The sequence below is a fragment of the Lithobates pipiens genome, unplaced genomic scaffold (genome assembly GCF_037356315.1).
Source record: "Lithobates pipiens isolate NorthernLeopardFrog02 unplaced genomic scaffold, aLitPip1_a1.2 Scaffold_13, whole genome shotgun sequence".
NCBI classification, from domain to species: Eukaryota; Metazoa; Chordata; class Amphibia; order Anura; family Ranidae; genus Lithobates; species Lithobates pipiens.
Window position 1 is genome coordinate 545269242 of NW_027507718.1, and position 17946 is coordinate 545287187.

At 49.8% G+C, this 17946-nt stretch overlaps 1 protein-coding gene across 4 annotated transcripts in view; it reads right to left on the minus strand.

Moving 5' to 3' along the window:
• Positions 1 to 10823, minus strand: part of LOC143975801 (transcription factor COE3-like) — a 261364-nt gene extending 250541 nt beyond the window's left edge. For all 4 annotated transcript variants that reach the window (XM_077478345.1, XM_077478343.1, XM_077478344.1 and 1 more), the window contains exon 1: positions 10687 to 10823. In XM_077478345.1, coding sequence (XP_077334471.1) covers positions 10687 to 10820 — 134 coding nt within the window. In that variant the 5' untranslated portion in view covers positions 10821 to 10823. The remainder of the gene's footprint in view (positions 1 to 10686) is intronic.
• Between the last annotated feature and the right edge of the window lie 7123 nt (positions 10824 to 17946).

Here is a 17946-nt window from a genome sequence, read left to right on the forward strand (position 1 = left end):
TGATCACAGACGCTATCCATCCAATCTGACAGAGCTTGAGATATTTTGCAAAGAAGAAGAAGAATGGGCAACAATGTCCCTCTCTAGATGTGTAAAGCTGGTAGAGACACCCCCAAAAAGACTTGCAGCTGTAATTGTAGAGAAAGGGGGTTCTACAAAGTATTGACTCCGGGGGGCTCCATACAAATGCTCCCCCCCACACACACACACACTTTTCATATATTTATTTGCAAAATAAAAATTTGAAAACCATTTATCATTTTCCTTCCACTTCACAATGATGTGACACTTTGTGTTGGTCCATCACATAAAATCCCATATACATGAGAAAATGTGGAAAATGTCAAGGGGTATGAAAACTTTTTCAAGGTACTGTATATAAAGTATGTCACAAAAGTGAGTACACCCCTCACATTTTTGTAAATATTTTATTCTATATTTTCATTTGGCAACACTGAAGAAATGACACTTTGTTATACAAGCTGTACACTCACTACTTTACATTGTAACAGTGTCAATTTCCTGTCCCCTCAAAATAACTCAACACACAGCCATTAATGTCTAAACCGCTGGCAGCAAAAGTCAGTACACCCCTAAGTGAAAATGTCCAAAGTGTCAATATTTTGTGTGACCTCCATTATTTTCTAGCACTACCTTAACCCTCTTGGGCATGGAGGTCATCAGAGCTTCACAGGTCACCACTGGAGTCCTCTTCCCCTCCCCCATGATGACATCACAGAGCTGGTGGATGTTGGAGACCTTGCGCTCCTCCACCTTCCCTCTGAGGATGTCCCACAGATGATCAATAGGGTTTAGGTCTGGAGACATGCTTGGCCAGTCCATCACCTTTACCCTCAGCTTCTTTAGCAAGGCAGTGGTGGTGTTGGAGGTGTGTTTGGGGTGGTTATCATGTTGGAATACTGCCCTGCGGCCCAGTCTCTGAAGGGAGGGGATCATGCTCTGCTTCAGTATGTCACAGTACATGTTGGCATTCATGGTCTCCTCAATGATCTGTAGCCCCCCAGTGCCGGCAGCACTCATGCAGCCCCAGACCATGACACCCCCACCACCATGCCTGACTGTAGACAAGACACACTTGTCTTTGTCCTCCTCACCTGGTTGCCCCCACACACGCTTGACACCATCTGACACCAAATAAGTTTATCTTGGTCTCATCAGACCACAGGACATGGTTCCAGTAATCCATCTCCTTAGTCTGCTTGTCTTCAGCAAACTGTTTGCGTTTTTTCTTGTGCATCATCTAAAGAGGCTTCCTTCTGGGATGACAGCCATGCAGACCAATTAGATGCAGTGTGCGGCATATGGTCTGAGCACTGACAGGCTGATCCCCCCCCCCCCACACCCCTACAATCTCTGCAGCAATGCTGGCAGCACTCATACGTCTATTTCCCAAAGACAACCTCTGGATATGACGCTGAGCATGTGACCTCAACTTCTTTGATCGACCACGGCGTGGCCTGTTTTGAGTGGAACCTGTCCTGTTATACCGCTGTATGATCTTGGCCACCGTGCTGCAGCTCAGTTTCAGGGTCTTGGCAATCTTCCTATAGCCTAGGCCAGTGATGGGAGAACCTTGGCACCCCAGATGTTTTGGAACTACATTTCCCATGATGCTCCACTACACTGCAGAGTGCCAGAGCATCATGGGAAATGTAGTTCCAAAATATCTGGGGTGCCAAGGTTCTCCCATCACTGGCCAAGGCCATCTTTATGTAGAGCAACAATTCTTTTTTTCAGATCCTCTGAGAGCTCTTTGCCATGAGGTGCCATGTTGAACTTCCAGTGACCAGTATGAGAGAGTGAGAGCGATAACACCAAATGTAACACAATTGCTCCCCATTCACACCTGAGACCTTGTAACACTAACGAGTCACTTGACACCTGGGAGGGAAAATGGCTAATTGGGCCCAATTTGGACATTTTCACTTAGGGGTGTACTCACTTTTGTGGCCAGCGGTTTAGACATTAATGGCTGTGCGTTGAGTTAATTTGAGGGGACAGGAAATTTACACTGTTATACAAGCTGTACACTCACTACTTTACATTGTAGACAAGTGTCATTTCTTCAGTGTTGTCACATGAAAAGATAGAAGAAAAGATTTACAATGATGTGAGGGGTGTACTGACTTTTGTGAGGTTCTGTATATTGTGTATCATAGTGAGAATATATCATCTATATATCGGTGACAATAGTTTATGATCATCTACAATATAGAGATGATCCCAAAACAAAGAGAGTTTCCAACTTCATCCCGACATGGAATAAAGTGCATCATCCTCTGTATTGTTACCGGAAATCTCATCCCATTCCCCAACACACTGATATACCGACACTGATTCAGTATTAACCCCGAACACACTGATATACCGCACTGATTCAGTATTAACCCCGAACACACTGATATACCGGCACTGATTCAGTATTAACACCCAACACACTGATATACCGGCACTGACTCAATATTAACCCCGAACACACTGATATACAGGCACTGACTCAGTATTAACCCCGAACACACTGATATACCGGCACTGATTCAGTATTAACCCCGAACACACTGATATACCGGCACTGACTCAATATTAACCCCGAACACACTGATATACCGGCGCTGACTCAATATTAACCCCAGACACACTGATATACCGGCACTGATTCAGTATTAACCCCGAACACACTGATATACCGGCACTGACTCAATATTAACCCCAAACACACTGATATACCGGCACTGACTCAATATTAACCCCGAACACACTGATATACCGGCGCTGACTCAATATTAACCCCGAACACACTGATATACCGACACTGACTCAATATTAACCCCGAACACACTGATATACCGGCACTGACTCAATATTAACCCCGAACACACTGATATACCGGCGCTGACTCAATATTAACCCCAGACACACTGATATACCGACACTGACTCAATATTAACCCCGAACACACTGATATACCGGCACTGACTCAATATTAACCCCGAACACACTGATATACCGGCGCTGACTCAATATTAACCCCGAACACACTGATATACCGACACTGACTCAATATTAACCCCGAACACACTGATATACCGGCATTGACTCAATATTAACCCCGAACACACTGATATACAGGCACTGACTCAGTATTAACCCCGAACACACTGATATACCGGCACTGATTCAGTATTAACCCCGAACACACTGATATACCGACACTGACTCCGTATTAACCCCGAACACACTGATATACCGACACTGACTCAATATTAACCCCGAACACACTGATATACCGGCACTGACTCAATATTAACCCCAAACACACTGATATACCGGCACTGACTCAATATTAACCCCGAACACACTGATATACCGGCACTGACTCAATATTAACCCCAAACACACTGATATACCGGCGCTGACTCAATATTAACCCCGAACACACTGATATACCGGCACTGACTCAGTATTAACCCCGAACACACTGATATACAGGCACTGACTCAGTATTAACCCCGAACACACTGATATACCGACACTGACTCCGTATTAACCCCGAACACACTGATATACCGGCACTGATTCAGTATTAACCCCGAACACACTGATATACCGACACTGACTCCGTATTAACCCCGAACACACTGATATACTGGCACTGATTCAGTATTAACCCCGAACACACTGATATACCGGCACTGATTCAGTATTAACCCCGAACACACTGATATACCGACACTGACTCAGTATTAACCCCGAACACACTGATATACCGGCACTGATTCAGTATTAACCCCGAACACACTGATATACCGACACTGACTCAGTATTAACCCCGAACACACTGATATACCGGCGCTGACTCAATATTAACCCCGAACACACTGATATACCGGCACTGATTCAGTATTAACCCCGAACACACTGATATACCGACACTGACTCAATATTAACCCCGAACACACTGATATACCGGCACTGACTCAATATTAACCCCGAACACACTGATATACCGGCACTGACTAAATATTAACCCCGAACACACTGATATACCGGCGCTGACTCAATATTAACCCCAGACACACTGATATACCGGCACTGATTCAGTATTAACCCCGAACACACTGATATACCGGCACTGACTCAATATTAACCCCAAACACACTGATATACCGGCACTGACTCAATATTAACCCCGAACACACTGATATACCGGCGCTGACTCAATATTAACCCCGAACACACTGATATACCGACACTGACTCAATATTAACCCCGAACACACTGATATACCGGCACTGACTCAATATTAACCCCGAACACACTGATATACCGGCGCTGACTCAATATTAACCCCAGACACACTGATATACCGACACTGACTCAATATTAACCCCGAACACACTGATATACCGGCACTGACTCAATATTAACCCCGAACACACTGATATACCGGCGCTGACTCAATATTAACCCCGAACACACTGATATACCGACACTGACTCAATATTAACCCCGAACACACTGATATACCGGCATTGACTCAATATTAACCCCGAACACACTGATATACCGGCACTGACTCAATATTAACCCCAAACACACTGATATACCGGCACTGACTCAATATTAACCCCGAACACACTGATATACCGGCGCTGACTCAATATTAACCCCGAACACACTGATATACCGACACTGACTCAATATTAACCCCGAACACACTGATATACCGGCACTGACTCAATATTAACCCCGAACACACTGATATACCGGCGCTGACTCAATATTAACCCCAGACACACTGATATACCGACACTGACTCAATATTAACCCCGAACACACTGATATACCGGCACTGACTCAATATTAACCCCGAACACACTGATATACCGGCGCTGACTCAATATTAACCCCGAACACACTGATATACCGACACTGACTCAATATTAACCCCGAACACACTGATATACCGGCATTGACTCAATATTAACCCCGAACACACTGATATACAGGCACTGACTCAGTATTAACCCCGAACACACTGATATACCGGCACTGATTCAGTATTAACCCCGAACACACTGATATACCGACACTGACTCCGTATTAACCCCGAACACACTGATATACTGGCACTGATTCAGTATTAACCCCGAACACACTGATATACCGACACTGACTCAATATTAACCCCGAACACACTGATATACCGGCACTGACTCAATATTAACCCCAAACACACTGATATACCGGCACTGACTCAATATTAACCCCGAACACACTGATATACCGGCACTGACTCAATATTAACCCCAAACACACTGATATACCGGCGCTGACTCAATATTAACCCCGAACACACTGATATACCGGCACTGACTCAGTATTAACCCCGAACACACTGATATACAGGCACTGACTCAGTATTAACCCCGAACACACTGATATACCGACACTGACTCCGTATTAACCCCGAACACACTGATATACCGGCACTGATTCAGTATTAACCCCGAACACACTGATATACCGACACTGACTCCGTATTAACCCCGAACACACTGATATACTGGCACTGATTCAGTATTAACCCCGAACACACTGATATACCGGCACTGATTCAGTATTAACCCCGAACACACTGATATACCGACACTGACTCAGTATTAACCCCGAACACACTGATATACCGGCACTGATTCAGTATTAACCCCGAACACACTGATATACCGACACTGACTCAGTATTAACCCCGAACACACTGATATACCGGCGCTGACTCAATATTAACCCCAAACACACTGATATACCGGCGCTGACTCAATATTAACCCCGAACACACTGATATACCGGCACTGATTCAGTATTAACCCCGAACACACTGATATACCGACACTGACTCAATATTAACCCCGAACACACTGATATACCGGCACTGACTCAATATTAACCCCGAACACACTGATATACCGGCACTGACTAAATATTAACCCCGAACACACTGATATACCGGCGCTGACTCAATATTAACCCCAGACACACTGATATACCGGCACTGATTCAGTATTAACCCCGAACACACTGATATACCGGCACTGACTCAATATTAACCCCAAACACACTGATATACTGGCACTGACTCAATATTAACCCCGAACACACTGATATACCGGCGCTGACTCAATATTAACCCCGAACACACTGATATACCGACACTGACTCAATATTAACCCCGAACACACTGATATACCGGCACTGACTCAATATTAACCCCGAACACACTGATATACCGGCGCTGACTCAATATTAACCCCAGACACACTGATATACCGACACTGACTCAATATTAACCCCGAACACACTGATATACCGGCACTGACTCAATATTAACCCCGAACACACTGATATACCGGCGCTGACTCAATATTAACCCCGAACACACTGATATACCGACACTGACTCAATATTAACCCCGAACACACTGATATACCGGCATTGACTCAATATTAACCCCGAACACACTGATATACCGGCACTGATTCAGTATTAACCCCGAACACACTGATATACCGACACTGACTCCGTATTAACCCCGAACACACTGATATACTGGCACTGATTCAGTATTAACCCCGAACACACTGATATACCGACACTGACTCAATATTAACCCCGAACACACTGATATACCGGCACTGACTCAATATTAACCCCAAACACACTGATATACCGGCACTAACTAAATATTAACCCCAGACACACTGATATACCGACATTGACTCAATATTAACCCCAGACACACTGATATACTGACACTGACTCAGTATTAACCCCGAACACACTGATATACCGACATTGACTCAATATTAACCCCAGACACACTGATATACTGACACTGACTCAGTATTAACCCCAACACACTGATATACCGACACTGACTCAGTATTAACCCCCAACACACTGATATACCGACACTGACTCAGTATTAACCCCCAACACACTGATATACCGACACTGACTCAGTATTAACCCCGAACACACTGATATACCGACACTGACTCAGTATTAACCCCCAACACACTGATATACCGACACTGACTCAGTATTAACCCCCAAAACACTGATATACCGACACTGACTCAGTATTAACCCCAACACACTGATATACCGACACTGACTCAGTATTAACCCCCAACACACTGATATACCGACACTGACTCAGTATTAACCCCCAACACACTGATATACTGGCATTGACTTGCTGTTCTGCGGTTACAGATTGACTGAGATCCATAGAACATCACACACAATGTGAATAGGAGATGACACACTGATATAACAGTCTTATCACTGACACAGTTACAGATTAAAACTCTAATCTATGAGGGAGCAACTGGAATCCCAACCCATTATTAGAGGGACAATCCATCCGCTGAGAGCAATGACAGCGATAATCACAGCACCGCACCAAAAACTTCTCACCAACCTCCGTCTGCCTGCCCCACGCAATGAACACAAAGAGAAGCTATCCCAACATTCAGCATCCGGGAAACATATCCTAAGTTCACAGTGTCAGTGGGACATGTCCTGGGGTCACAGTGTCAGTGGGACATGTCCTGGGGTCACAGTGTCAGTGGGACATGTCCTGGGGTCACAGTGTCAGTGGGATATATCCTGGGGTCACTGTTTGACATGTCTTGGGGTCACAGGGTCAGTGGGATATGTCCTGGGGTCACTGTTTGACATGTCTTGGGGTCACAGGGTCAGTGGGACATGTCTTGGGGTCACACTGTCAGTGGGACATGTCCTGGGGTCATAGGGCCAGTGGGACGTGTCCTGAGGTCACAGTGTCAGTGGGACATGTCCTGGAGTCACTGTAGGACATGTCATGGGGTCACAGTGTCAGTGGGACATGTCAAGGGGTCACTGTGGTGTGGGACATGTCCTGGGGTCACAGTGTCAGTGGGACATGTTCTGGAGTCACTGTGGGACATGTCATGGGGTCACAGGGTCAGTGGGACGTGTCCTGAGGTCACAGTGTCAGTGGGACGTGTCCTGGAGTTACTGTGGGATATGTCATGGGGTCACAGGGTCAGTGGGACATGTCCTGGGGTGACAGTGTCAGTGGGACTTTTCCTTGGGTCACAGTGTCAGTGGGACATGTCCTTGGGTCACAGTGTCAGTGGGATATGTCCTGGGGTCACAGTGTCAGTGGGACATGTCCTGGGGTCACAGTGTCAGTGGGACATGTCCTGGTGTCACAGTGTCAGTGGGACATGTCCTGGAGTCCCTGTGGGATATGTCATGGGGTCACAGGGTCAATGGGACATGTCCTGGGGTGACAGTGGGACTTTTCCTGGGTTCACAGGGTCAGTGGGATCGTGTCCTGGGGTCACAGGGTCAGTGGGATCCTGTCCTGGGGTCACAGGGTCAGTGGGATCGTGTCCTGGGGTCACAGGTTCAGTGAGATTGTGTCCTGGGGTCACAGGGTCAGTGGGATCGTGTCCTGGGGTGACAGGGTCAGTGGGATTGTGTCCTGGTGTCACAGTGTCAGTGAGACATGTCATGGGGTCACAGTGTCTGGGAGACATGTCCTGGGGTCACAGGGTCACTGTGGGGCATGTCATGGGGTCACGGGGGCAGTGGGACTTGTCATGGGGTCATAGTGTCAGTTAATTGTGTCCTGGGGTCACAGTGTCAGTGGATAAGTCCCACTGTCAGTGGATAGGTCCCACTGTCAGTTGATAAGTCCCAGTGTCAGTGGATAGTTCCCAGTGTCAGTGTCCCTAGGTCCCAGTGCCAGTGGATAGGTTCCAGTGTCAGTGGATAGGTCCCAGTGTCAGTGGATAGTTCCCAGTGTCAGTGGATAGTTCCCAGTGTCAGGGTCCCTAGGTCCCAGTGTCAGTGGACAGGTTCCAGTGTCAGTGGATAGGTTCCAGTGTCAGTGGATAGGTTCCAGTGTCAGTGGATAGGTCTCGATGTCAGTGGATAGGTCCCAATGTCAGTGGATAGGTCCCAGTGTCAGAGGATAGGTCCCAGTGTCAGTGGATAGGTCCCAATGTCAGTGGATAAGTCCCAGTGTCAGTGTCCCTAGGTCCCAGTGTCAGTGTCCCTAGGTCCCAGTGTCAAAGGATAGGTCCCAGTGTCAGAGGATAGGTCCCAGTGTCAGTGGATGGGTCCCAGTGTCAGTGTCCCTAGGTCCCAGTGTCAGTGGATAGATCCCAGTGTCAGTGGATGGGTCCCAGTGTCAGTGGATGGGTCCCAGTGTCAGTGTCCCTAGGTCCCAGTGTCAGTGTCCCTAGGTCTCAGTATCAGTGGATAGGTCCCAGTGTCAGTGTCCCTAGATCCCAGTGTCCCTAGGTCCCAGTGTCAATGGATAGGCCCAGTGTCAGTGTCCCTAGGTCTCAGTGTCAGTGCCCCTAGGTCCCAGTGCCACTGGATAGGTCCCAGTGTCCCTAGATCCCAGTGTTAGTGTCCCTAGGTCCCAGTGTCAGTGTCCCTAGGTCCCAGTGTCAGTGCCCCTAGGTTCCAGTGTCAGTGGATAGGTCCCAGTGTCAGTGCCCCTAGGTCCCAGTGTCAGTGCCCCTAGGTCCCAGTGTCAGTGCCCCTAGGTCCCAGTGTCAGTGGCTAGGTCCCAGTGTCAGTGCCCCTAGGTCCCAGTGTCAGTGGATAGGTCCCAGTGTCAGTGCCCCTAGGTCCCAGTGTCAGTGGCTAGGTCCCAGTGTCAGTGGATAGGTCCCAGTGTCAGTGGATAGGTCCCAGTGTCAGTGGATAGGTCCCAGTTTCAGTGGATAGTTCCCAGTGTCAGTGCCCCTAGGTCCCAGTGTCAGTGCCCCTAGGTCCCAGTGTCAGTGGATAGGTCCCAGTGTCAGTGGCTAGGTCCCAGTGTCAGTGGCTAGGTCCCAGTGTCAGTGGATAGGTCCCAGTGTCAGTGGATAGGTCCCAGTGTCAGTGGATAGGTCCCAGTGTCAGTGGATAGGTCCCAGTGTCAGTGGCTAGGTCCCAGTGTCAGTGGATAGGTCCCAGTGTCAGTGCCCCTAGGTCCCAGTGTCAGTGCCCCTAGGTCCCAGTGTCAGTGCCCCTAGGTCCCAGTGTCAGTGCCCCTAGGTCCCAGTGTCAGTGCCCCTAGGTCCCAGTGTCAGTGGCTAGGTCCCAGTGTCAGTGGATAGGTCCCAGTGTCAGTGGATAGGTCCCAGTGTCAGTGGATAGGTCCCAGTGTCAGTGGATAGGTCCCAGTGTCAGTGGATAGGTCCCAGTGTCAGTGCCCCTAGGTCCCAGTGTCAGTGCCCCTAGGTCCCAGTGTCAGTGCCCCTAGGTCCCAGTGTCAGTGGCTAGGTCCCAGTGTCAGTGGATAGGTCCCAGTGTCAGTGGATAGGTCCCAGTGTCAGTGGATAGGTCCCAGTGTCAGTGGATAGGTCCCAGTGTCAGTGGATAGGTCCCAGTGTCAGTGGATAGGTCCCAGTGTCAGTGCCCCTAGGTCCCAGTATCAGGGTCCCTAGGTCCAGGGACCAGTGCTGTATCTGTGGTCAGTGATGATGGGATACAGGCAGAGTGACAGAAGTTCTGTAAAGTCCTCTCCTCAGCACCCGATGCTGGCCATCCTCCATCCTCCGCTCCTCCCCCAATGAGGTGGGTCACCTGTGCCTTGTGTGATGGGGGGTCACTTACCTCTGTGCGGCGGTGCTGGAGTCCATTATTCCTGAGGAGTGCATCCAGGATCGGACGGAGGACAATCCGGCGGGTATAGGTTCCTCCTTCATACTCAGTGCCCCCCTGGAGAGCGTATCCTGGATGGAGAACATGTAGACGGGGGCTCCTCTCTCCACCAACACACACAACTCCCAGAGAAGAGAAGAGAAGAGCAGCAACAGTGCAGGGCGTCCGTCCCCACACCCGCTGTATCCAGGGCGGAATATCCCACAGAGGAGCGCTGTCCGGAGTCATCCACGAGACGCTCAGCCTGCGCTTCTTCCCAACCCAGACCACTCTGAATGTGAGATCTGGAGGCAGGAGGCTGAGAGGCAGATGTCCCAGGGGAGGCAGGGAGGAGTGGGGAGGCTGGGCGGACTCCCTCCCTCTACAACCTCCTCCCTTCCCCGTGCCTCCATCCCTCATCCTCCTCACTCCTCTCACTGCTCATCGTCATCTCCATCCCTCATCCTCCTCACTCCTCTCACTCCTCATCGTCATCTCCATCCCTCATCCTCCTCACTCCTCTCACTCCTCATCGTCATCTCCATCCCTCATCCTCCTCACTCCTCTCACTCCTCATCGTCATCTCCATCCCTCATCCTCCTCACTCCTCTCACTCCTCATCTGTCCCTCATCGTCATCTCCATCCCTCATCCTCCTCACTCCTCTCACTGCTCATCGTCATCTCCATCCCTCATCCTCCTCACTCCTCTCACTCCTCATCATCATCTCCATCCCTCATCCTCCTCACTCCTCTCACTCCTCATCGTCATCTCCATCCCTCATCCTCCTCACTCCTCTCACTGCTCATCGTCATCTCCATCCCTCATCCTCCTCACTCCTCTCACTCCTCATCATCATCTCCATCCCTCATCCTCCTCATCTCCATCCCTCATCCTCCTCACTCCTCTCACTCCTCATCGTCATCTCCATCCCTCATCCTCCTCACTCCTCTCACTGCTCATCGTCATCTCCATCCCTCATCCTCCTCACTCCTCTCACTCCTCATCATCATCTCCATCCCTCATCCTCCTCACTCCTCTCACTGCTCATCATCATCTCCATCCCTCATCCTCCTCACTCCTCTCACTCCTCATCATCATCTCCATCCCTCATCCTCCTCACTCCTCTCACTCCTCATCTGTCCCTCATCGTCATCTCCATCCCTCATCCTCCTCACTCTTCTCACTCCTCATCTGTCCCTCATCGTCATCTCCATCCCTCATCCTCCTCACTCTTCTCACTCCTCATCTGTCCCTCATCGTCATCTCCATCCCTCATCCTCCTCACTCCTCTCACTGCTCATCGTCATCTCCATCCCTCATCCTCCTCATCTCCATCCCTCATCCTCCTCACTTCTCTCACTCCTCATCTGTCCCTCATCGTCATCTCCATCCCTCATCCTCCTCATCTCCATCCCTCATCCTCCTCACTCCTCTCACTGCTCATCGTCATCTCCATCCCTCATCCTCCTCATCTCCATCCCTCATCCTCCTCACTCTTCTCACTCCTCATCTGTCCCTCATCGTCATCTCCATCCCTCATCCTCCTCACTCCTCTCACTCCACATCTGTCCCTCATTGTCATCTCCATCCTCTCACTCCACATTTGTCCCCTCATCGTCATCTCCATCCTCTCACTTCACATCTGTCCCTTCATCATCATTTCCATCCTCTCACTCCACATCTGTCCCCTCATCATCATCTCCATCCTCTCACTCCACATCTGTCCCCTCATCATCTACATCCTCTCACTCCACATCTGTCCCCTCATCATCATCTCCATCCTCTCACTCCACATCTGTCCCCTCATCATCTACATCCTCTCACTCCACATCTGTCCCCTCATCATCATCTCCATCCTCTCACTCGACATCTGTCCCCTCATCGTCATCTCCATCCTCTCACTCCACATCTGTCCCCTCATCGTCATCTCCATCCTCTCACTCCACATCTGTTCCCTCATCATCATCTCCATCCTCTCACTCCACATCTGTCCCCTCATCATCTCCATCCTCTCATTCCACATCTGCCCCTCATCATCTCCATCCTTTCACTCCACATCTGTCCCCTCATCATCATTTCCATCCTCTCACTCCACATCTGCCCCTCATCATCTTCATCCTCTCCACATCTGTTCCCTCATAATCATTTCCATCCTCTCACTTCACATCTGTCCCTTCATCATCTCCATCCTCTCACTCCACATCTGTCCCCTCATCACCTCCATCCTCTCACTCCACATCTGTTCCCTCATCGTCATCTCCATCCTCTCACTCCACATCTGTCCCCTCATCATCTCCATCCTCTCATTCCACATCTGTCCCCTCATCATCTACATCCTCTCACTCCACATCTGTCCCCTCATCATCTCCATCCTCTCACTCCACATCTGTCCCCTCCTCACCTCCATCCTCTCACTCCACATCTGTCCCCTCATCGTCATCTCCATCCTCTCACTCCACATCTGTCCCCTCATCATCTCCATCCTCTCATTCCACATCTGTCCCCTCATCATCTCCATCCTTTCACTCCACATCTGTCCCTTCATCATCTCCATCCTCTCACTCCACATCTGTCCCCTCATCATCATCTCCATCCTCTCACTCCACATCTGTCCCCTCATCATCTCCATCCTCTCATTCCACATCTGCCCCTCATCATCTCCATCCTCTACACATCTGTTCCCTCATCATCATCTCCATCCTCTCACTCCACATCTGTCCCCTCATCACCTCCATCCTCTCACTCCACATCTGTCCCTTCATCATATCCATCCTCTCACTCCACATCTGTCCCCTCATTACCTCCATCCTCTCACTCCACATCTGTCCCCTTATCATCATCTCCATCCTCTTACTCCACATCTGTCCCCTCATGACCTCCATCCTCTCACTCCACATCTGTCCCCTCATTACCTCCATCCTCTCACTCCACATCTGTCCCCTTATCATCATCTCCATCCTCTTACTCCACATCTGTCCCCTCATCATCTCCATCCTCTCATTCCATATCTGTCCCCTTACCATCTCCATCCTCTCACTCCCCATCTGTCCCCTTACCATCTCCATCCTCTCACTCCACATCTGTCCCCTCATCTCCATCCTCTCACTCCACATCTGTCCCCTCATCATCTCCATCCTCTCATTCCATATCTGTCCCCTTACCATCTCCATCCTCTCACTCCAAATTTGTCCCCTTACCATCTCCATCCTCTCACTCCACATCTGTCCCCTCATCATCTCCATCCTCTCACTCCACATCTGTCCCCTCATCTCCATCCTCTCACTCCACATCTGTCCCTTCATCATCTCCATCCTCTCACTCCACATCTGTCCCCTCATCATCATCTCCATCCTCTCACTCCACATCTGTCCCCTCATCATCATCTCCATCCTCTCACTCCACATCTGTCCCCTCATCATCTCCATCCTCTCATTCCACATCTGCCCCTCATCATCTCCATCCTCTACACATCTGTTCCCTCATCATCATCTCCATCCTCTCACTCCACATCTGTCCCCTCATCATCTCCATCCTCTCACTTCACATCTGTCCCTTCATCATCTCCATCCTCTCATTCCACATCTGTCCCCTCATCATCTACATCCTCTCACTCCACATCTGTCCCCTCATCATCTCCATCCTCTCACTCCACATCTGTCCCCTCCTCACCTCCATCCTCTCACTCCACATCTGTCCCCTCATCGTCATCTCCATCCTCTCACTCCACATCTGTCCCCTCGTCATCTCCATCCTCTCATTCCACATCTGTCCCCTCATCATCTCCATCCTTTCACTCCACATCTGTCCCTTCATCATCTCCATCCTCTCACTCCACATCTGTCCCCTCATCATCATCTCCATCCTCTCACTCCACATCTGTCCCCTCATCATCTCCATCCTCTCATTCCACATCTGCCCCTCATCATCTCCATCCTCTACACATCTGTTCCCTCATCATCATCTCCATCCTCTCACTCCACATCTGTCCCCTCATCACCTCCATCCTCTCACTCCACATCTGTCCCTTCATCATATCCATCCTCTCACTCCACATCTGTCCCCTCATTACCTCCATCCTCTCACTCCACATCTGTCCCCTTATCATCATCTCCATCCTCTTACTCCACATCTGTCCTCTCATGACCTCCATCCTCTCACTCCACATCTGTCCCCTCATCATCTCCATCCTCTCATTCCATATCTGTCCCCTTACCATCTCCATCCTCTCACTCCCCATCTGTCCCCTTACCATCTCCATCCTCTCACTCCACATCTGTCCCCTCATCTCCATCCTCTCACTCCACATCTGTCCCCTCATCATCTCCATCCTCTCATTCCATATCTGTCACCTTACCATCTCCATCCTCTCACTCCAAATTTGTCCCCTTACCATCTCCATCCTCTCACTCCACATCTGTCCCCTCATCATCTCCATCCTCTCACTCCACATCTGTCCCCTCATCTCCATCCTCTCACTCCACATCTGTCCCTTCATCATCTCCATCCTCTCACTCCACATCTGTCCCCTCATCATCATCTCCATCCTCTCACTCCACATCTGTCCCCTCATCATCTCCATCCTCTCATTCCACATCTGCCCCTCATCATCTCCATCCTCTCCACATCTGTTCCCTCATCATCATCTCCATCCTCTCACTCCACATCTGTCCCCTCATCATCTCCATCCTCTCACTTCACATCTGTCCCTTCATCATCTCCATCCTCTCACTCCACATCTGTCCCTTCTTCATCATCTCCATCCTCATTCCACATCTGTCCCTTCTTCATCATCTCCATCCTCTCACTCCACATCTGTCACCTCATCACCTCCATCCTCTCACTCCACATCTGTCCCTTCATCGTCATCTCCATCCTCTCACTCCACATCTGTCCCCTCATCATCTCCATCCTCTCATTCCACATCTGCCCCTCATCATCTCCATCCTTTCACTCCACATCTGTCCCTTCATCATCTCCATCCTCTCACTCCACATCTGTCTCCTCATCATCATCTCCATCCTCTCACTCCACATCTGTCCCCTCATCATCTCCATCCTCTCATTCCACATCTGCCCCTCATCATCTCCATCCTCTACACATCTGTCCCCTCATCACCTCCATCCTCTCACTCCACATCTGTCCCCTCATCACCTCCATCCTCTCACTCCACATCTGTCCCCTCATCACCTCCATGCTCTCACTCCACATCTGTCCCTTCATCATCATCTCCATCCTCTCACTCCACATCTGTCCCCTCATCATCTCTATCCTCTCATTCCACATCTGTCCCCTAAATGTGTCCCTCATCATCTCTTTCCTCTTGCTCCGCATCTGTCCCCCCAAGTTGCCTTCTGTCATCTCTATCCTCTCACTCAAATTCTGTCCTCCCATCATCTCTATCCTCTGACTTTACATCTGTCCCCTCATCCTGTCCTTTCCTGGTACCTCTCATCATCTCTGTCCTCTCACTCTAGATTTGCAGCTCCATCTCCATCCTCTTACCTGGCCAGATTTTCAGCCCGTCCCCATCCTCTCACCTGGCCAGATTTCTAGCCCCATCTCCATCCTTTCACCTTGCTGGAATTCCAGACCCATCCTCTCACCTGGCCAGATTTCTAGCCCCATCTCCATTCTCTCACCTGTCCGGATTTCAAGCACCATCCCCATCTTCTCACCTGGCTGGATTTCCAGTCCCATTTCCATCCTCTCACCTGACCAGATTTCCAGCCCCATCCTCTCACCTGTCCAGATTTCCAGCCCCATCTCCATCCTTTCACCTTGCTGGAATTCCAGACCCATCCTCTCACTTGGCCAGATTTCCAGCCCCATCCCCATCTTCTCTCCTGGTCAGATTTCCATCCTCCTTCTCCATCATCACTCCTGTCCGGATTTCCAGCTCTATCCCCATCATCTCACCTGGGCAGATTTAAAGCCCCATCACCATCCTCTCACCTGTCCAGATTTCCAGCACCATCCCCATCTTCTCACCTGGCTGGATTTCCAGCACCATCCCCATCTTCTCACTTGGCCAGATTTCCAGCCCCATCTCCATTCTCTCACCTGTCTGGATTTCAAGCACCATCCCCATCTTCTCACTTGGCCAGATTTCCAGCCCGATCTCCATTCTCTCACCTGTCCGGATTTCAAGCACCATCCCCATCTTCTCACCTGGCTGGATTTCCAGTCCCATTTCCATCCTCTCACCTGACCAGATTTCCAGCCCCATCATGTCACCTGACCAGATTTCCAGCCCCATCCTCTCACCTGTCCAGATTTCCAGCACCATCTTCTCACCTGGCTGGATTTCCAGCCCCATCTCCATTCTCTCACCTGTCCGGATTTCAAGCACCATCCCCATCTTCTCACCTGGCTGGATTTCCAGTCCCATTTCCATCCTCTCACCTGACCAGATTTCCAGCCCCATCATGTCACCTGACCAGATTTCCAGCCCCATCCTCTCACCTGTCCAGATTTCCAGCACCATCTTCTCACCTGGCTGGATTTCCAGCCCCATCTCCATCCTCTCACCTGTCCAGATTTCCAGCACCATTTCCATCCTCTCACCTGTCCAGATTTCCAGCCCCATCTTCTCACCTGGCTGGATTTCCAGCCCCATCTCCATCTTTTCACCTGTCCAGATTTCCAGCCCCATTTCCATCCTCTCACCTGTCCAGATTTCCATCCCCATCTTCTCACGAGTGGGGTCTCCAAACTGCAGCCCACTATAGGGTTTAATCCACCCACATAGTCTCTGCTCCCCCCTACTTCAACAGCTGATGTGTACAGTAAGAAAGGACTCTGATGTATGGGGGGGGGGGGTGCTCTGATTGGGACCCTAATGACAGGGGGAACTTGGATGGGAACCCTAATGAAAGGGGGAATGTGATGGGGACCTTAATGAAAGGGGAGACTTGAATGGAGACCTTAATGAAAGGGGCGCAGATGGGAACCCTAATAAAGGGGGGTCTGATGGGGACCCTAATGAAAGGGGGAATGTGATGGGGACGTTAATGAAAGAGGAGACTTGAATGGAGAGCTTAATGAAAGGGCAGCTTTAGATGGGAACCCTAATAAATAGGGGGACTCGGATGGAGACCCTATAAAAAGGAGAGACTCAGATGGGGACCCTAATAAAAGGGGAGACTCATAAGGTGCCCCTAGTGAAAGAGGGGACTAGGATAAGGACTCTTATGAATGTAGACCTGTTGGGCCCCTAATAAGGTGGGGGGGG